Raw genomic sequence first — 22,262 nt, forward strand, 5'->3', positions numbered from 1 at the left:
ACACACGTACACTTTTGCGCACACATATATACACGTATGCGCGCACACACGCACGCAAACACATGCGCACGCACACATATGCGACACACGCAAACATATACGCGCACGCAGGCAGCATGCATTTAATTAGTGTTATAGTTTCACCAGTTTCACCAAGGACACTTAACATGATAACATAAAACAAATAATTTATTAATCACATGCTCACTTCCTGCTCTGGTAACGTGTGGCTCACCCGATTTTGACAGTATCCAAGGTGTGGCAGGGGGTCCCGTACACTGGCACCTTGCCCATGATGAACATCATGACCTCAGCTCGTTGGTAGTCAGGCAGGTTCCCTCCAAAGAATCCTGGCAGGACAGCAGACAGGCAAACACGTTAAGCTCACGTTCGCATCACGTGTCAGAATGTAAAATGGCGGCGTGTACCGATGGTCTGGATGATCGCGTTCTGGACGATGCGCTCCTCGCTCTCCTTGCTGCGGCCGGATGAAACGCTGCTGCTGGAATTCCTCCTAGAGCTCTCACCCAGCTCGAAGTCCACGCTCATCCTCAAGTGTTTGAGCAGCGTGTTGAAGACTTCCAGCACGGTGGGACCTGCAATAACAGAACCACCAGACAAACCTGCGTGAGACGCAGGACGGACATGCCCAGGACTCCACCCAGCTAAACTGGCGGGACATGTAACCTCACGTCCATCACAGATGCTATCTGGGGCTACAACGTCACGCCACAAAGCTAATCTACGCTAGCACGGCCTGCATGTGTCCATCTGCGCGGCATACTGTACCGAGCCAGAGGTTGGGAAGGGTTCCGTGTTCACTCTGGAAGGTGAACACATCACCTTGTTTGGACTTTTGGATGGTTCCTAGCCGGCAGGAATATTTGTTTGCATGAAACACACCTAAGAGGTGTGACCCGATGATAGCATTTGCTGTCAGGAAGGTTGCTCACCCACGGAGCCTTTGGCAGCGATGGCCACGGTCTCAAGCAGCACCTGGACGATGCCGGCACGCACTCGAGGAGTGTTCTTGTTGTGCATGTCCAGGTGGCCTAGGACCTGCTGGATGACGTGGTGCGAATGCTGAGCCTGCACAACAAGAAAGCTATTCAATTAGAGCCGCTCATGTGAGGTTGAAAAGAGGAACAAGGTGGGCCGGGCTAACCTGGATGGAGTACATGATGATCCTGAAGCAGGAAACAGCAAACTCGTTCGGCTCCCACAGGTGATGGTTGTCCAGGTGACTGGACACAAACAGAACCGATGTCACAATTAAAGTCCTGTCATGTGGAAGCTTTCATTATTGTGTGTGTTCAGAGGAAGTCAACACGAGGTCACGCGGCAGATGGAGGACGACAGATTTGGTGGGCGCCGACCTGCCCCCTGAAGACCAATGTGTCTGTGAAGCACAGCTGCTGCTCGCCTCTGACGGAGGAAGATGGACATCGCCTTCGCCCTGATGGCAGCTGGCTGAGTTTGAACTCCTGAAGGAGTGCTGGTGTCAGGGGGCAGCTGTCAATCATATGAAAGTGTCTGAAAGTCTAAAAGTCAAAAAGCATTGTTTTTGGAAGAGCATTTTGGGGGATGATGTTATTGTTTTCTTTCACGATATCTCATAAAGCTGGTATTATTCTTGACAACATCAGCTTTAGCAAAGTTTACCTACTAACATTAGCTATCATTACAACAATTTAGGCCTGTGTGATATGGCCTAAAAATATAATCTCAAATTTTTTCACAAAATAATATAACTACGATTTTTCTTTACTTTTTAAATAAACCAATGAATACAAATGATGGAGATACAGTAATTCAAAACAAATGTTGCTTTTATTTGATCAACAACTAGTAGCTTGAAATGACACTGCATAAACTACATTTTACTGTTCGCAAAATTCAAATTTGTATCTTGTTGTTCTTTTTAGACCAGATATACATTTGACTTTTTATGTAATCATTTTATAAAACTAAAATAAGAGCTTCCTCTAGGAGGCAAAATTTCTGTCTCGAATAAAATATTTTGGTAAACAAAAATGTAGCATTGTACAATGCACACAAATGAAAAACCTGCAACAATAAGCATGATAAAGTGTAAACTTAAAACTTCTGTCTTGAATAAAATACTTCTGTAAACAAACATGCAAATAAATAAACTCCAAGAAATTAATAAAGATACCAATAATCAAACGAATAGTATTAAACAAATAAATCAGATTAATAAAGTGCAAATGTAAAACTTATGTGTTGAATAAAATACTTTGTCAATAAAAATGCAGTACTGTATGCAAATAAACTATCAAGTAAAACATTGAGATAACTCAATAGTTTTTGTAGGTGGACTAATGCAGGCTTTTCCATTGTATGTGCACCACATCTTGGCGATATGCAGAGCGGTTGCTTTAGTGATCCCTCTGTGCATGGTGCTCTTTTTCTTTTCATACATGGTACCTTGTGTAAATGATTTCATCACAGTAAGCTGCTTTTTAGCGGGAGTTTGTTATGTTCTTGTTCGCATTGTAAAGAGTTGCATTTACCGTACTCGGCTCGATACCGTTTCCGATGCTGGAATAAGTTTGTTGTGCTGCATACTTTTTTAAACAAACTTTGCAGTCATTTGTTCCACGCCTGTTGCCGCAAATCCAAAGCACTGACAACACTTTTCTTTTCTTGGGAACTAACGTCTCGCTCTTGTTAGCATTCACACAAGCCATAATTTGCAAAGTGTGTGGATGACTGCTAAGGAAATAGGGGGATGGGCATTTGCAAAGTGTGTGGATGACTGCTAAGGAAATAGGGGGATGGGCAGATGCTAGGGAAAAACAGATTTTTAAATTTTTTGCAAATATCCCTAAAGTTTTTGAAAAAACTTACAAAGTAGTGTATTTCATGTGTTGCTGATCTTGGGGAATCATCTTCAAACGATATAAAATCACATAAATGATGATGCACTGAATGTGTTCTTATTTATATTCAACTCGGTATGTTGTCTCCAAATAGCCTACAATAAAATGATACATACACTTTCTATTTTATAATACTGAGGGACTCATTTTAATTGCCAGTAATTTTTTTCAATAAAGTTCGTAATGGCGTTTTTTTCCAATTGCCATTTATAACCTTATGACACCTATATCAATCAATCAATAAAAAATGTTTTACAGTATAAAGCCCTTAATCACAAGTACCTCAAAGGGCTACACAAACTCACAACATCCCCTGATCTAAACCCATTAGATGATATATTTTTTTAGGAAACCTTTAATGAATAAATCAATGTTTTTTTCTTGCCTCTGTGAAATTTGTGTAGTTTCAAATACTGTGTGTGTATATACATACTACGTGTGCATTACTATATATATATATATATATATATATATATATATATATATATATATATATATATATATATATATATACATATATATATATATATATATATATATATATATATATATATATATATATATATATATATATATATATATATATATATATATATATATAAAACAATGTCCTGTTATATATATATATATATATATATATATATATATATACATATACAGTATATACATATATACACACACACACACACACACACACACACACACACACACACACACACACACACACACACACACACACACACACACACACACACACACACACACACACACAGTCGGGGTCAAAGGTTTACATACACTTGTAAAGAACATAATGTCATGGCTGTCTTGGGTTTCCAATAATTTCTACAACTCTTATTTTTTTGTGATAGGGTGATTGGAGCACATACTTGTTGGTCACAAAAACCATTCATGAAGTTTGGTTCTTTTATGAATTTATTATGGGTCTAATGATACTGTGATAAAATCTGCTGGGTCAAAAGTATACATACAGCAATGTTAATATTTGATTACATGTCCCTTGGCAAGTTTCACTGCAATAAGGCGCTTTTGGTAGCCATCCACAAGCTTCTGGCAAGCTTCTGGTTGAATTTTTGACCACTCCTCTTGACAAAATTGGTGCAGTTCAGCTAAATTTGTTGGTTTTCTGACATGGACTTGTTTCTTCAGCAGGGAAGGCCATTCTAAAACCTAAATTCTAGCCTGATTTAGTCATTCCTTTACCACTTATGACGTATGTTTGGGGTCATTGTCCTGTTGGAACACCCAACTGCGCCCAAGACCCAACCTCCGGGCTGATGATTTTAGGTTGTCCTGAAGAATTTGGAGGTAATCCTCCTTTTTCATTGTCCCATTTACTCTCTGTAAAGCACCAGTTCCATATTGCTGGGTATTGTGGCCAAACAGCTCAATTTTTGTTTCATCTGACCACAGAACTTTCCTCCAGAAGGTCTTATCTTTGTCCATGTGATGCCTCACTCACACCCATCCTCAAAAAACCTGGATTTGACCCTGAAACCATCAGCAACCTCCGGGCCAACGCCAACCTACCTTTTCCGTCAAAAATATTGGAACGTGCAGTGGCAGAATTACAGTATTTTTGGCTAACATGGTCTTCAAGTGAGGGTTACAGTACCAAATGTTCGGGAAAGCATTTGACACTCTGTCAATGTGTTTTTCAGGCATGTGAGCACCCTTTGAGGAAAAAAAGAGGATAACTGACGAAAAAGAGATTTCTCTTATCATTTTAGTAACTTTTTCTGTAGTAAAAAACAACTGGCAACAAATCTAGCATCTATTTCCGGTGTTATTGGCGACTGTACTCGTGTTTAGATTCTGTCGCGCCATGTCCATGACAAAAAGCGAGCACACTTGACGTCACACTTGCTTTGCGTTGCTGGGAGCCTTTCTCTCATTAAAAACTGCCAGTGTCATCTTAAATTGTGAAGATCGCTGTCTGCGGGTACATCTCGAATATATTAAAGTATGTCCACAGCGCAGACACGCTGCCTAAAATTCCACACAAACCCCGTACGTATGGCTGGTGTTAATGTGTATGTTAGTTTGTTATGATGGTCATTTTTCCCATGGTCTTTGAACACACCGTGTCGGAGGAGAATGAACAAGTGTTGTGTGTCTCGGAGTGAAACACGGACACAGACATGTGTTCACGGAGGAAATACTTTAAAATTGAGCCCGTTGTTAGCATAACATTGGCCAGATAAGCTAAAAAGAGTGTTAGACTTAGTTTTCTCTTGGACGCTACAATTCATTATATTACTTTATTTTGTTACGTGTGGCGGCTAATATAAAACCCATACATTAAGGAGAAACCCTAAACGTAGTTAAACCGGATGTATAGCATCACACTTTTATTTTGAAGACGGAAAAGTGTGTGAGAAAGTCTCTTGACATGTTTTGATGCCGGATCGACTATTTGCAATAAAAAAGTCTCCTTTGGACATCCTGCCGACCGTATTTCATTTCTGTTGAGCTTTCATGTCATCTTACTTACAAAATCAGCCACAGTAACAATTGAAATGTTATGTTACTGCACCTTAACTGTAATTTGAACACGAAAGTGAAGCACCACCCACCTCTAGAATGACACGCACAGCAGGCGTTTGCTGCAGGGATGGCGAAAAATAAAACTTTGTTGGGAGAACAACTTGTTATGGCTTTGAACCTAATATTTGTACCTGATTATATAAATATACACTACCGTTCAAAAGTTTGGGGTCACCCACAAAATTTTGTGGAATAGCCTTCATTTCTAAGAACAAGAATAGACTGTCGAGTTTCAGATGAAAGTTCTCTTTTTCTGGCCATTTTGAGCGTTTAATTGACCCCACAAATGTGATGCTCCAGAAACTCAATCTGCTCAAAGGAAGGTCAGTTTTGTAGCTTCTGTAACGAGCTAAACTGTTTTCAGATGTGTGAACATGATTGCACAAGGGTTTTCTAATCATCAATTAGCCTTCTGAGCCAATGAGCAAACACATTGTACCATTAGAACACTGGAGTGATAGTTGCTGGAAATGGGCCTCTATACACCTATGTAGATATTGCACCAAAAACCAGACATTTGCAGCTACAATAGTCATTTACCACATTAGCAATGTATAGAGTGTATTTCTTTAAAGTTAAGACTAGTTTAAAGTTATCTTCATTGAAAAGTACAGTGCTTTTCCTTCAAAAATAAGGACATTTCAATGTGACCCCAAACTTTTGAACGGTAGTGTATACTACCGTTCAAAAGTTTGGGGTCACCCAAACAATTTTGTGGAATAGCCTTCATTTCTAAGAACAAGAATAGACTGTCGAGTTTCAGATGAAAGTTCTCTTTTTCTGGCCATTTTGAGCGTTTAATTGACCCCACAAATGTGATGCTCCAGAAACTCAATCTGCTCAAAGGAAAGTCAGTTTTGTAGCTTCTGTAACGAGCTAAACTGTTTTCAGATGTGTGAACATGATTGCACAAGGGTTTTCTAATCATCAATTAGCCTTCTGAGCCAATGAGCAAACACATTGTACCATTAGAACACTGGAGTGATAGTTACTGGAAATGGGCCTCTATGTAGATATTGCACCAAAAAACAGACTAGAATAGTAATTTACCACATTAGCAATGTATAGAGTGTATTTCTTTAACGTTAAGACTAGTTTAAAGTTATCTTCATTGAAAAGTACAGTGCTTTTCCTTAAAAAAAAAACGACATTTCAATGTGACCCCAAACTTTTGAACGGTAGTGTATATATATATATATATATATATATATATATATATATGTATATATATATATATATATATGTATGTATATATATATATATATATATATATATATATATATATATATATATATATATATATATATATATATATATATATATATATATATATATATATATATATATATATATATATATATATATATAAATAAATAAATAAGTAAATAATGTCCACGTCTGCTCGATAACTATAACTGGTTTGGAACTAACAGTGTTCGGATTATAATCATTAAAATAGGTTTAGAAGCAAAGTAGACAGCAATCAACGTTGTGGCTCGGAGAACGAACGCAGGTGACAAATAAGGTAGCTAGATGATGCTAACTATGCCAACGAGCAAGCTTTTTTCGGTGCTGCTGATCATCTCCCTGTCCTGCAACTCAGTGCGGCGTTTGGGCAAGAGAAACAGTGAGTACCTGCGGCTGAGGCAAGCGTTCAACAAATTTTGTTTACATTGTATCCATCCATCCATCCATCTTCCTCCGCTTATCCGAGGTCGGGTCGCGGAGGCAGCAGCCTAAGCAGGGAAGCCCAGACTTTCCTCTCCCCAGCCACTTCGTCCAGCTCCTCCCGGGGGATCCCGAGGCGTTCCCAGGCCAGCCGGGAGACATAGTCTTCCCAACGTGTCCTGGGTCTTCCCTGTGGCCTCCTACCGGTTGGACGTGCCCTAAACACCTCCCTAGGGAGGCGCTCGGGTGGCATCCTGAACAGATGCCCGAACCACCTCATCTGGCTCCTCTCGATGTGGAGGAGCAGCGGCTTTACTTTGAGCTCCCCCCGGATGGCAGAGCTTCTCACCCTATCTCTAACGGAGAGCCCCGCCACCCGGCGGAGGAAACTCATTTCGGCCGCTTGTATCCGTGATCTTGTCCTTTCGGTCATAACCCAAAGCTCATGACCATAGGTGAGGATGGGAACGTAGATCGACCGGTAAATTGAGAGCTTTGCCTTCCAGCTCAGCTCCTTCTTCACCACAACGGGTCGATGCAGCGTCCGCATTACTGAAGACGCCGCACCGATCCGCCTGTCGATCTCACGATCCACTCTTCCCCCACTCGTGAACAAGACTCCTAGGTACTTGAACTCCTCCACTTGGGGCAGAGTCTCCTCCCCAACCCGGAGATGGCACTCCACCCTTTTCCGGGCAAGAACCATGGACTCGGACTTGGAGGTGCTGATTCTCATCCCAGTCGCTTCACACTCGGCTGCGAACCGATACAGCGAGAGCTGAAGATCCTGGCCGGATGAAGCCATCAGGACCACATCATCCGCAAAAAGCAGAGACCTAATCCTGCAGCCACCAAACCGGATCCCCTCAACGCCTTGACTGCGCCTTGAAATTCTGTCCATAAAAGTTATGAACAGAATCGGTGACAAAGGGCAGCCTTGGCGTAGTCCAACCCTCACTGGAAACGTGTCCGACTTACTGCCGGCAATGCGGACCAAGCTCTGACACTGATCGTACAGGGAGCGGACCCCCACAATCAGACAGTCCGATACCCCATACTCTCTGAGCACTCCCCACAGGACCTCCCGAGGGACACGGTCGAATGCCTTCTCCAAGTCCACAAAGCACATGTAGACTGGTTGGGCAAACTCCCATGCACCCTCAAAGATCCTGCCGAGAGTATAGAGCTGGTCCACAGTTCCACGACCAGGACGAAAACCACACTGTTCCTCCTGAATCCGAGGTTCGACTATCCGGCGTAGCCTCCTCTCCAGTACACCCGAATAAACCTTACCGGGAAGGCTGAGGAGTGTGATCCCACGATAGCTGGAACACACCCTCCGGTTCCCCTTCTTAAAGAGAGGAACCACCACCCCGGTCCGCCAATCCAGAGGTACCGCCCCCGATGTCCACGCGATGCTGCAGAGTCTTGTCAACCAAGACAGCCCCACAGCATCCAGAGTCTTAAGGAACTCCGGGCGGATCTCATCCACCCCCGGGGCCTTGCCACCGAGGACCTTTTTAACTACCTCAGCAACCTCAGCCCCAGAAATAGGAGAGCCCACCACAGATTCACCAGACACTGCTTCCTCATAGGAAGACGTGTTGGTGGGATTGAGGAGGTCTTCGAAGTATTCCCTCCACCGATCCACAACATCCGCAGTCGAGGTCAGCAGAACACCATCCGCACCATACACGGTGTTGACAGTGCACTGCTTCACCCTCCTGAGGCGGCGGATGGTGGTCCAGAATCGCTTCGAAGCCGTCCGGAAGTCGTTTTCCATGGCTTCTCCAAACTCCTCCCATGTCCGAGTTTTTGCCTCCGCGACCGCCGAAGCCGCACACCGCTTGGCCTGTCGGTACCTGTCCGCTGCCTCTGGAGTCCTATGAGCCAAAAGAACCCGATAGGACTCCTTCTTCAGCTTGACGGCATCCCTCACCGCCGGTGTCCACCAACGGGTTCTTGGATTACCGCCACGACAGGCACCAACTACCTTGCGGCCACAGCTCCAATCAGCCGCCTCGACAATAGAGGTGCGGAACATGGTCCACTCGGACTCAATGTCCAGCACCTCCCTCGTGACATGTTCAAAGTTCTTCCGGAGGTGGGAATTGAAACTCTCTCTGACAGGAGACTCTGCCAGACGTTCCCAGCAGACCCTCACAATGGGTTTGGGCCTGCCAGGTCTGTCCGGCATCCTCCCCCACCATCGCAGCCAACTCACCACCAGGTGGTGATCGGTAGAAAGCTCCGCCCCTCTCTTCACCCGAGTGTCCAAAACATGAGGCCGCAAATCCGACGACACAACTACAAAGTCGATCATGGAACTGCGGCCTAGGGTGTCCTGGTGCCAAGTGCACATATGGACACCCTTATGTTTGAACATGGTGTTCGTTATGGACAATCTGTGACAAGCACAAAAGTCCAATAACAAAACACCACTCGGGTTCAGATCCGGGCGGCCATTCTTCCCAATCACGCCTCTCCAGGTTTCACTGTCGCTGCCAACATGAGCGTTAAAGTCACCCAGTAGGACAAGGGAATCACCCGGGGGAGCACTTTCCAGTACTCCCTCGAGCGCATCCAAAAAGGGTGGGTACTCTGAACTGCTGTTTGGTGCGTAAGCACAAACAACAGTCAGGACCCGTCCCCCCACCCGAAGGCGGAGGGAGGCTACCCTCTCGTCCACCGGGTTGAACTCCAACGTGCAGGCTTTGAGCCGGGGGGAAACAAGAATTGCCACCCCAGCTCGTCGCCTCTCACTGCGTGCAACGCCAGTGTAGAAGAGAGTCCAGCCCCTGTCGAGAGAACTGGTTCCAGAGCCCTTGCTGTGCGTCGAGGTGAGTCCGACTATATCTAGCCGGAACTTCTCTACCTCGCGCACTAGCTCAGGCTCCTTCCCCCCCAGCGAGGTGACGTTCCACGTCCCAAGAGCTAGCTTCTGTAGCCGAGGATCGGACCGTCAAGTGCCCTGCCTTCGGCTTCCGCCCAGCTCACAATGCACCCGACCTCTACGGCCCCTCCCATGAGTGGTGAACCCATTGGAGGGGTGACCCACGTTGCCTCTTCGGGCTGTGCCCGGCCGGGCCCCATGGGGACAGGTCCGGCCACCAGGCGCTCGCCATCGTGACCCAACTCCGGGCCTGGCTCCAGAGGGGGGCCCCGGTGACCCGCGTCCGGGCGAGGGAAATCTGAGTCTTTGTTGTTTCATTCCCATAGAAGTCTTCGAGCTGCTCTTTGTCTGATCCCTCACCTAGGACCTGTTTGTCTTGGGAGACCCTACCAGGGGGCATGAAAGCCCCCGGACAACATAGCTCCTAGGATCATTGGGACACGCAAACTCCTCTACCATGGTAAGGTGGTATTTCTCTTATATTTCATAAAAAACAACAACTCAGAAGTGATATTTTGACTTGAAAAATAATGTTTAAAAACACAGATTTCCGTGTTTTCGCAGACGTTTCACATGCTTGTTTTAAAATAAATAAAAACAGTGATTTAGGAATGTTTCCCCCCTGATTAGATGGAGAAAAGCTGTCTTGAAAATATACTTGCGGACGTTAGAAAACAAAAAAAGCAGAAAAAGAAGTATTATTGTAGTATTATTATTTTAGTTATGTGTACAATGACAGTAATGGATTGCGGACAACACCACACTGTCAACAGTCACACACTCAGTAACTAAGTACACAGTGTGCATAACATACTTATTGACATGTATTCCATTAACGTGTTGTTTGCAAATCAATGACGCGGTCAAGTCTTCTCATGCATCAGCAGCCATTTTAGTTGAAAGTGAAGGAAAGCGCAAGACGAGAAAGGAAAAGGCGAAAACCAGTGAAGCTGCAGGAGAACACCGCCCACAACATGACGTCAATCTCAAACCCCTAAACCATTTCCCCCCACCATGAACCCCAATGATTCTATTTATAGTGGAAGCCCCCACCTCACCCCGTGGGGGAGGAGAAGCTGAGCCAAGTGAGAAGCTCTGCAGTTATTAAACCTTCTCAGAATGGACATCACAGCAGCACTGCACTGACATCAGCATCCGCTTCCTTTAGTCGACCACTTGAGGGCAGAACACGTCATAGTCAAAGCCCTCTTAAAGTACCAGTAGAGTGGAAAAACAACTTGCCTCTAAATTGAAGCTATTATCATATATATCTGATGTTTGACACCAAAAGTCTTCCAAAATTTCCAAGTAAATAGATATGATCAAAATAGTATCAAAATCACAGAGATCCCCAAGTCATTTGGAGAGAGAATCAGGAAGCCAGTCACATCATCGCGTGTTGTAGAAGAACCACAGATCCCTTCATCACCAACAACAATGCAAATCATGCAGACTTTGTGGGAGCCAATAACGATTAATTTGGGGAAAAAATATGAACCATACTCTTATATTGTTGATCCTGAATATAAGGAGGAAGAGGTACAAGTTTTAGAAGCTCTGCTAAACAGACCCAGCTTTAGTGAAACACTAAACATTATGTAGCAGTATTGCTACATGCTAAACAAATAAATACTACAAACATAATAAAACGATAGCTTACTGTAAAATGTCTGCTCTTACTTCGATGACGACTGATAGGATGTCCTTATCTTTCCGTTTAGATGAAGAATTAATCATGACGCACACGAAGGGTTAGAAAGGAAACGACTCCCTGCAGACACTGTCTTTGGTTGGGTTTGTCTCCATCTCCGAGTCTGAATTGAATGTCACAGATGAACAACTTCTAGATTTATGGCTAAATCCTACTAATATACAAATGATAGATTTGTAATCTAGAATAACTTTTGACGAGTCGAGACACAATGATGCAGGAGCAGCAGAACACCACTGCCGGCTCACAGTAAAAGCAGCAGAGGGATACTGAGCTGTGTGTTATCAATTTGCCGCAAAAAAAAATGTCCGTCTGCGTTAGCACTTATAATAACAACATCGCAAATATTTGGTTGATATTCAGGTCACGATATGTATAAAGAGTATTGTTGGCAGGTTTTGGATGGTTATTTAGAGGGTTTTGTGGGCGGAATAGAGTCCCCATTGACTAAATTGTTAGCGGACTTTTAATGTATATATTTATTTACGACTTAGAACGTATAACAAAAAAAAGAAAAACATGTGATCATGTCTTATATAGGGATTGTGAATGATAGACAGCGCATTTCTCTCTAGTTTTTGCGTAATTCCAGTATAACTGACCTGGTCAGAGTGCAGAAGTGTTACTCTAGTGACATCAATCTACGGAAATTACCGAAGATGTTCGGAGCGGAATATTCAAAATGGCTGACTGAATTTCTGTCATTTTGTGATGTTTAGACATTATTTTCACATACTTTGCGGATTGTAAATACAATTGGATATGGCTTAATGGATACTAGTACATTAGGACCATCATTGCATGAGAGCTCAGAGAATCAATCATAACGAATAAACAGACTCCGTTTGAACTAACAAAACTAATTGTGTTTTGCGCAATGTCAAGTAAGTAACGTTTAAGGCACTTGCAGTAAAGTGATCACACCTAAGCATCGTCCTGTTGCCAGCAGGGAATGAACAAGATCAAGAAAATTAATGTGTGAGTTGTGTGTGTTGTCTTCAGGGGTCTCATCTATAAAACTGCATAGAATTCTGACTAAAGGTTTCCATACAATATGAAAGAATCGCCATTCATTTCAATGAATGCTTTTTTTTTTTTTATAGATCATATACTTTAAAATGAAAACCCTGTATGCAACTTTTCAAGTCGGTTTTGTGCATATGCTGCTACTCACACCAGCACGGGTCGCACAGCGTTGTTCATGTTGCCGTAGGCGGCTCGGCCCAGCAGCTCTCTGAAGCAGTTCTCTGCCAGCGTGGCTGGGTTCTCCTCGCCGTCCTGACCCGACACTGATGGCGTGCTGGGATGCCCCGCCCTGCCAGAGACACACAGACAGTGAAACAGATCTCAAACACAGACGTGTGCTGATCATAGCAGGGTAACAAAGCTACATAACGTTTGCTCTTTAAGCATGTGACGTCAGCAGTGACACTACCTTTCGTAAGCAGAACGTGTCACGCAGACAGCGCGCCCATTAAAAATAAAGCTCGTAAAATTGACTTCCTGGCAAAAGGATCCACTCTCGCAGCCGCCACGCTGCCCCCTGAGAGGCTATGTAGGCTATTAGCTATTAACAAGGTTCCAAGCATGCCTAAATTAAATGCTTTCTGCTCGTTAGAGGCAGCAAATGAGACAAAGATGAAACTGAGTGTGTGTGTGGCAAAATTGGGTGTTATGCTTAGCATGAAGTGGAACACTAACAACTACATCAGCAAATCTTACAGTGGTAAGCTTGACTTACTAGGGCCCTCTCCTTACAAATGTATTTTTTAGATACGAGTTGTCACTATTTTTTTTTGCTTTAAAAAGGCCCGTAGGATTCCCCAAACATCCGGTGTCTCGCTAGCACTAACTAATAACTAGACAGACATTGCTTTGTTTTTCCAACCATTGGTTGAAAGAAAAGTGAGTCCGGTGAAGAAGAAGTGGATGATGTTTATTGAATTAAAGCGAGAAATCATGGAAAAACATGATCGAGGCGTGCGTGGAGTCGACTTGGTGAAGCATCACTTTACAATTTACACCATACTGAAGCCGAAGACTACATAAAAGGATATAATAACGCCAGCTAAAGGGTGTTAAAATATTTTTTTAAATGGAGGACATTTATCCACAAAATTAGGGAGAAGCTGCTGATTGTTTTGTTTGACACATTCTTGGTTCTTACTTACACCGTGCAACTGTAGTTGTTGGTAGTATATTCTATAGTATTGTTTTTTGTCTGGAAACTGATGATTTTCCTCTGCCTCGAAAATTATTGATGTTTTTTCTCTGCCTCAAGGAATCATTTATTTTAATAGTAAAGCTAAAAGCACAATATTACTTTTAGCTAACGTTAGAGATCTGATAAGATTTTGTCCGGTTCGGATTCCAATTTCAGTTCTGCTTAACGATTTGTTTCTTTATCTGTTCTCTTATATAAAAGAGAACAAAAAGGTGAATTAGCATCATTTTTTTTTAGTTTAGAGGTAAGATGACCTCACAAAGCAAAAAGTGAGTTCTTAAGAGGCACATAGCATAGAAAAATACTTTTTTTTGAAAATAAATGAGAAATTATTCGGTAGAATTTTATAAAATAAAACAGCTATATGGAAATTACACAAGAATGTAAAATTTAGTAACATTTTCAAAACTTTTAAGAATCTTTTTGTCATCTCCTTTTAAAACATACAGGTTAAAAAAAAAAAAAAAAAAATTGTGTAAAGGTTGTTTAGGTTAACACGGTAAAATAATATGGCATAGGCTAATAACATGAGAATCAAGATATTTCAAGCCTTTTTTTAATATAATTTTGATGGTCATGGCTTACAGTTTACGAAAACCTTGAATTGAAAACGTCAGAAAATGTAGTGTTTACAAAAACTGTAAGCCATGATTATCAAAATAACAAATAAAGGCTTGACATATCTCACTTTGCATGTAATTAGTTTTTATCACATATTAGTATCACATTTTAAATTGAATTGCTGACATAAATGGACTTTTACACAATATTCTCATTTTTTTAGTTTGACCATATTTTTGTATTTAGTTTATGGACAGTGTGCACGATACATAATTCACAAGGAATCAATGGGTGCATTAGGTTTAGCGAATAGCAAATTTTGCATCTGCAGTCCTTGTATAATATGACTAAGTGAAAATCAGGTTTGAGGAAAACATGCAACTTTTTTCTCACTGCAATTGAACATTCACCTACCAAAAATCAGGAACACTGTGGCAAATGGGTGCAAGCTTTTGACCACAAACTTAGTCACTGCTCGGTGACATTCTTCTATCCTGGCCTGAGTCATAATATACCTCTCTGCCAAGATCAAATGCAGAGAAGTACCGTGGACATGAATTGGCACTATATTGCCCACCTCGGACCCAGTCAGAATCTGTCTCTCTTCATGCTCATCTAAAGGAAAAGGCATTTATTTAAATTTTAGAGGTAATAGCGCTAACATTATAGGAGGTGTTAGTACCTGTTGTATGTATGCCAGATGACTGCTGTTGGGATGACATCATTGCAGTTCAGAAATGCGACATTCATTTATAGTTATTGCATGCTGTGTGTTCAAATGTTCAGGATATTTCTCGTATGTCCTCCTTTTGATGAAATAATAACCCTGCAATTATTTCAAGTAGTGGTGTTGTTTTCTTGTAAAATGTAACTAAACTTTGGAGCGTTTCTTCCACATGTGCGCTGCCATGTTGCTGTCAAGTCATCACTTCGCACATGTCGTAATGACGTCATTCAGGCCCGCAGGAATCTTTAGGGAATCATTTGAAAAATTGGCAAGCGATTCCAAGGCATTGATACACTTAAAACCGGTTCTCGATTCTAGCAGGCAAAGATCAAGTGACCGTGCTAGCGAAAACAGTTTAACAGCAAAGCTAGTAGCATGAATACAAGAGTGGTGTTCGCAAAGTTCATAACCGTGTTCTAGAGATAATGGTGATTACCTTTAATCGCAAATTTGCATGATACGCCAGCTCCAGTTTTAAGGTCAAAACTTAATTTCACAATAAACATATGCTTAGTTAAGGGAACTGGCTGAATTACTTCATAATCTAAGGAATTTTCAGGCGAATATTCAGTTGCTAAAATATAAGATACAGAGGGGAAAATACGTTTTTTATTACCTGTTGATTTTGTAAGTTTATCTCCTAACAAAGATATGAACCGTCCAGAATCTTAATGGCAGGTTTATTGTTATTTAACCTAGGTTTATTGTTATTTAACCTAGGTTTATTGTTATTTAACCTCTCCAAGGTTTCTCATAGTCATTCACATTGACGTCCCACTGGGGTGAGTTTTTCCTTGCCCGTATGTGGGCTCTGTACAGAGGATGTCGTTGCGGCTTGTGCAGCCCTTTGAGACACTTGTGATTTAGGGCTATATAAATAAACATTGATTGATTGATTGATTGATTGATTGTGATGGAGAGAGACATATTGTCCAAAACAATCCAGAATAAATAACACTAATTAACGGTTATGAATTAATTTATATTTGAGGGAAATAAGTTGTTGGTTTCCAAAGTAAAGTAGAAGACAATTTGTGACTACAGTAAGAATAAATAAATACATAAATAAAGCTAGCATTTAGCGAGAAAGACAAATACTTGAGTCAATTGTGTATTTGGGCATTCACGGGCCGTACAAAATTACCTGATATGCCTTAAGTTTAACACCTGAGCTGCAGATGGACAGCACTTGACTCCATGTTGTTTAACAAGATAATAAACAACAAAAGATGAGCATGACATGAAGTTAATGTTCTATTCATTAGTGTGAGAGTTAATCAATGATGTTTGCTAGAGATGGATCATCAAATGTGACTGCAGGGGGCAAAAATTAACATTCTCAGGTCATTATCAATGTGTGTGTGAGTGCGCACGCGCGTGCGTAGCAGTTAATTGTCAAACAAAGAGGCTTTTCTGCACTCTGCTTTCAGCATGCTGAACACGTGCGTCCTTCAAGATAAGAAATAATGGCGATGTGACCATGACTTCAACCAGGCCCATCGTTACAAAGGACAGAAGGCTGCAGGCCAAAGTGACCACAGCGCTGTCTGGTAACAAAATCATTGCCAGCACACGAGTTCCACAAATAACGTAGAACAAAATCTCTACGTTCATCAGCATAAAAAGTGCTTACTTAGATAATGATTAGAATGAGCACTCCTGGTGCAGGCGTGAAAGTCTCTGTTGGTTTGGAATATTTAAAGCGACATATCTGAGTGAAGGAGCCTTTCTTTAGGCTGCAAGAGGACCATTAAAAACATCTGATAGAGGCCATTAAATAAGCAGAGAGATTCCCTGTGGTGGCGGCACACTGAAGGAATATTTGCACGATAATTGGACATGCAGCATGTAAAGGCGCTACTTGCGCTGACATAAAGACAGAAAGAAAGAACATGACAGAGATGAATCATCTTACTGACTAAGAGAAAAAATATATACTTTCATTTGGTTTGAAATGACAGTTTGCTTTTGTCTCATGGAGGAACAAAACAAGAAGAAGAACAAGAAGCAAGGATTTGAAAAAGAAAGCAAGGTCCAAAAATAGCTTTTTGTTGACATGGAAACTACTGGAGGAAGAAATCATGACAACAAAAAGGAATTTTGCCTATTAGCATGATCACTAGCATGGCTAATGTCATGTCTATTAGCATGTTTCCTAGAAAGGCCAATGTCATATATTTATTAGCATGTTCGTTAACATGGCCAATGTCATTTGTCGTGTAAAAAGCAACAAAAAAAAAATTTACAGTGTGGCTGTTTCTGTTCACAAAACAGAATAAATGCTGATTTGCTGAGCCCCCAAAAAAAGATGTCACAATTAATCGGCATGTGGTCTTCTTTGGCCCTGAAAAGTTAAAAAGATGTAGAAAGTCGTCAGACACATGGCAGTGTTTGTAGCAGCTCGGATTGGAGGATTGAAGGTTTTTAATGAGTAGCGAGTGGAGAAGATGTCATTCTTCCTTGACACTGTGGTCCAGCAGCTAGCTTCAATAGGAATCACACTCTTCTCAGGGATGTTTGTGTCTGTGTCCACTATGATGTTGACATGTTTTATCAATACTTCTTATAATGTGACGGGATTTGAGAGGCAGGTATTTCAGTATCAGTATAAAATCCACCTTTCAGTAAATCGTTTGCACTTACATTGAAATCTCGATTCACAAACACCTCTATTTGCGTCCTTTTTGGTTTACGAACGTTTACATCGCGCCAACAATTCCTCTGTGTGTGGACCATGTCTCGACGCACAAACGCTTCATTCTTTATTCATTAATTTTGTGTGCCGCTGGAAGCCCTATAGGGGCTGCCATTTTGTTGACATCACTTCCAGTACACAGGGGCACAGCCATATTGAAGCGGCCGTGGCCCCTACATCCCATCCTGTACACATTGACGTGGCCATTTCGAAGAGCTTCTGACGAGTGTATTTCCACAATTGTCATACATTGCGTCAGAGCTGCGTGAGCTGGTATTAGAGATAAAATTGTGTGATCAGAAACGCTTTAAATGTGTGCAAGCTCTTACAGTCTTCGGTGCTTCGGATTGCTAGACAACCACTGAGTGAGCATTTAAGCTACGTAGTTAGCCTCTGGCTTGCGGAACCTTCACTTTGAGGATTTTATCAGCGAAAGGGGATTTGTTCCGCAGCAAGTCTTAAAGACCGAAAGAGATGCCACAGCGGACCTTTATTACAGTGAAGGAAAAGGTACTACCGGTACACAAACCTATGAATAATCACTGCTAGTTTGTGTTAATACTAGCCACTGTTCCTTTATCACTCCAAAACTCCCAGACTGTTCAACAATGCTCCAAATATTCCTAGACACAAAGTAAAAATATTTTCCTTTTTTTTGTTTTTTGAGCACACTACGAGACGTGTGTGTGTGTGCGTGGTCAGTGTTGACATTTAAGCTTGCTCTAATGTTGTTTGGATTAAAAAAGAGATAGTTGAACTATTACCACCTTGTTATGTTGGTTTGATACACAGTGGGTACGGAAAGTATTCAGACCCTTTAAATGTTTCACTCTTTGTTTCATTGCAGCCATTTGATAACGTCAAAAAAGTTAATGTTGTTTCTCATTAATGTACACTAAGCACCCTATCTTGACAGAAAAAAACAGAAATGTATAAATTTAAAAAAAGAAAAAGTGCAATATCACATGGTCATACGTATTCAGACCTTATGAGTTGGCAAACTGTGATAAAGAACCAGTCAAGTTCGTGGATTGAGGTTCCACTGTATTTCTCTGTTTTGAGAATTACTGTATTTTTTGGAGTATAACTCGCACCGGCCGAAAATGCATAATAAAGAAGGAAAAAAAACATATGTAAGTCGCACTGGAGTATAAGTCACATTTTTTGGGGAAATTTATTTGATAAAACTCAACACCAAGAATTTAAAATAAATAAAGAATAGTGAACAACAGGCTGAATAAGTGTATGTTATATTACGCATAAATAACCGACTGAGAACGTGCCTGGTATGTTAACGTAACATATTATGGTAAGAGACATTCAAATAACTATAACATATAGAACATGCTATATGTTTACCAAACAATCTGTCACTCCTAATCGCTAAATCCGACGAAATCTTGTATGTCTAGTTTCTTACGTGAATGAGCTAAATAATATTATTTGATATTTTACGGTAATGTGTTAATCATTTCACACATAAGTCGCTCCTGAGTATAAGTCGCACCCCCGGCCAAACTATGAAAAAAAACTGTGATTTATAGTCCAAAAAATACGGTACACAGAATAAGCAGTCTTGTTTAGATGTTACAAATTGAACTAATAAAGTTAACATGGAAACTGTTTTAAAGTTGTTGTAGATGTTGTCTCAGCTCACATTATTTACCTATTTAGACAATCAAGTGATTGATGCAGAATGTGGGTGTTAGCAAGTCATACAGTGGTTTGTACGAATAAATAAATAATTATTATTAGAATTTGATTTCAGGGACATGTGTGAAATTGTTTCAAAGAAGGACACATTTTGAAAAACAAATTATGTTTAGATACATTATTGTTACGCCGTGTTATGCAAATCACAAATGTCTACTGCAGAAGACGCTGGCGGTGATAGAGAATAAATGGAGGAACATACCTGTCCAGGTCATCGCTGTCCTGCATGTTGAAAAGCATGGAGGGAATGAGTTTGTCCATGTGCTGCGGCTCCCATATGATGGCCTGCAGCTCGTCATTCACCGTCTTCCTAACCACTCCCTGCAGACCTTTAATTCCCGCCACTCGGATCCTAACGAAGAAAACCAAGTGCCTTGTTTATTTCCCTAGCAAGGGTCAATCATCACTTTCTAACAGACTCACGGCCATCTTTAGTCCTGTGTTTCACTGTGACATAACGTCAACCCCCCACACGAGGTGTAAGTAGTTAGTAAATAGGTGTCTATAACTAATAAATAGGTGACTGTAGTTAGTAAAAAAAGTATTTGTAGTAACAGGGGTTCAGAATAAGTAAAAAGAATGTGTAGAGTATTTTTTACATGAAATACACTGGTTAATTACCTCCTTATAAGGACTGTGTGTGTTTTAATTACTTAGAGTGGAACCTTGATCTACAAACCCATTTATTTGCAAACTTTTCGGATTTCAAACTTTTAGATCGCAACAAATATGCCTCTGTGTCCAAACCATGTTTCTGTGCACGAATACTTTCATTAATTCATTGTGTGTGCTGCTGTAAGCCCAAATAGACATATATACATACATACATATATCAATAATTATAAAGTTAGAGAGGGTGAGAAGGTCTGCCATCCGGGAGGAGCTCAAAGTAAAGCCGTTGCTCCTCCACATCGAGAGGAGCCAGATGAGGTGGTTTGGGCATCTGGTCAGGATGTCACCCGAACGCCTCCCTAGGGAGGTGTTTAGGGCACGTCCGACTGGTAGGAGGCCACGGGGAAGACCCAGGACACATTGGGAAGACTATGTCTCCCGGCTGGCCTGGGAACGCCTCGGGATCCCCTGGCAGGAGCTGGACGGACTGGCTTGGGAGAGGGAAGTCCGGGCTTCTTTGCTTAGGCTGCTGCCCCCGCGACCCGACCTCGGATAAGTGGAAGAAGATGGATGGATGGACATATATATATTTTCATGCATTCATTTTCTACCGCTTGCCCCTTTCAGGGTCACGCCGGGTACTGGAGTCTAACCCAGCTGCATTCGGGCGGAAGGCGGGGTACAGCCTGGACAAGTCGCCACTTCAGCACAGGGCCAACACATATAGACAACATTCTCACTAATATTCACACACTAGGGCCAATTTAGTGTTGCCAATCAACCTTACCCTTGGTGCATGTCTTTGGATACATATATATATATATATATATGTATATATATATATATATATATATATATATATATATATATATATGTATATATATATATATATATATATATATATATATACATATATATATACATATATATATATATATATATACATATATATATATATATATATATATATATATATATATATATATATATACATATATATATATATATATATATATATATATATATATACTGTACATACACACACAAGTAAGTACGTACGTACGTACATATATACTGTACATACATACATATATACATACATACATACATATATATACATACATATATATACATATACATATATTTGCATACATACATATACATACATATGTATATATATATATATATACATACATACATATATATACATATATATACATACATACATATGTATATATATATACGTATATATATACATACATATATATACATACATACATATGTATATATATACATACATATATACATACATACATACATATATATACACATATACATACATATATACATACATATATATATACATATATACATATATATATATATATATATATATATAAATATATACATACATATATATATATATACATACATATATATATATATAAATATATACATACATATATATATATATACATATATACATACATATATATAAATATATACATACATATATATATATATATACATATATACATACATATATACACATATATATACATACATATATATATACACAGTATACACATATACATATATATATATATACACATATACAGTACATACAGTGGGGCAAAAAAGTATTTAGTCAGCCACCCATTGACAATCAATGGGTGGCTGACTAAATACTTTTTTGCCCCACTGTATACATACACATATATATATTTACATACATACATACATATGTATACGTATATATATATACATACATACATATGTATACGTGTATATATATATATATATATATATATATATATATATACACATACATACATACTGTACATATGTATATATATACACATATATAAATGTATGTATATATATATGTATATATACATACATGCATATATATATATATATATATATATATATATATATATATATATAAATATATATATATATATATATATATATATATAAAAATATACAC

At 40.3% G+C, this 22,262-nt stretch overlaps 1 protein-coding gene across 6 annotated transcripts in view; it reads right to left on the bottom strand.

The window, feature by feature from the left end:
• LOC133631040 (protein EFR3 homolog A-like) overlaps positions 1–22,262 on the bottom strand; it is a 72,134-nt gene that overhangs the window by 9,165 nt on the left and 40,707 nt on the right. For 4 of the 6 annotated variants that reach the window (XM_062023032.1, XM_062023031.1, XM_062023030.1 and 1 more), the window contains exons 6-12: positions 19,863–20,012; positions 12,915–13,055; positions 1,166–1,244; positions 954–1,089; positions 790–867; positions 429–596; positions 236–350 (exon numbers count right to left, since the gene is read on the bottom strand). In XM_062023032.1, coding sequence (XP_061879016.1) covers positions 236–350; positions 429–596; positions 790–867; positions 954–1,089; positions 1,166–1,244; positions 12,915–13,055; positions 19,863–20,012 — 867 coding nt within the window. The remainder of the gene's footprint in view (positions 1–235; positions 351–428; positions 597–789; positions 868–953; positions 1,090–1,165; positions 1,245–12,914; positions 13,056–19,862; positions 20,013–22,262) is intronic. The other 2 variants (XM_062023035.1, XM_062023036.1) reach the window with 1 other exon arrangement.

This window comes from Entelurus aequoreus, linkage group LG16 (genome assembly GCF_033978785.1).
Source record: "Entelurus aequoreus isolate RoL-2023_Sb linkage group LG16, RoL_Eaeq_v1.1, whole genome shotgun sequence".
Taxonomy (NCBI): domain Eukaryota; kingdom Metazoa; phylum Chordata; class Actinopteri; order Syngnathiformes; family Syngnathidae; genus Entelurus; species Entelurus aequoreus.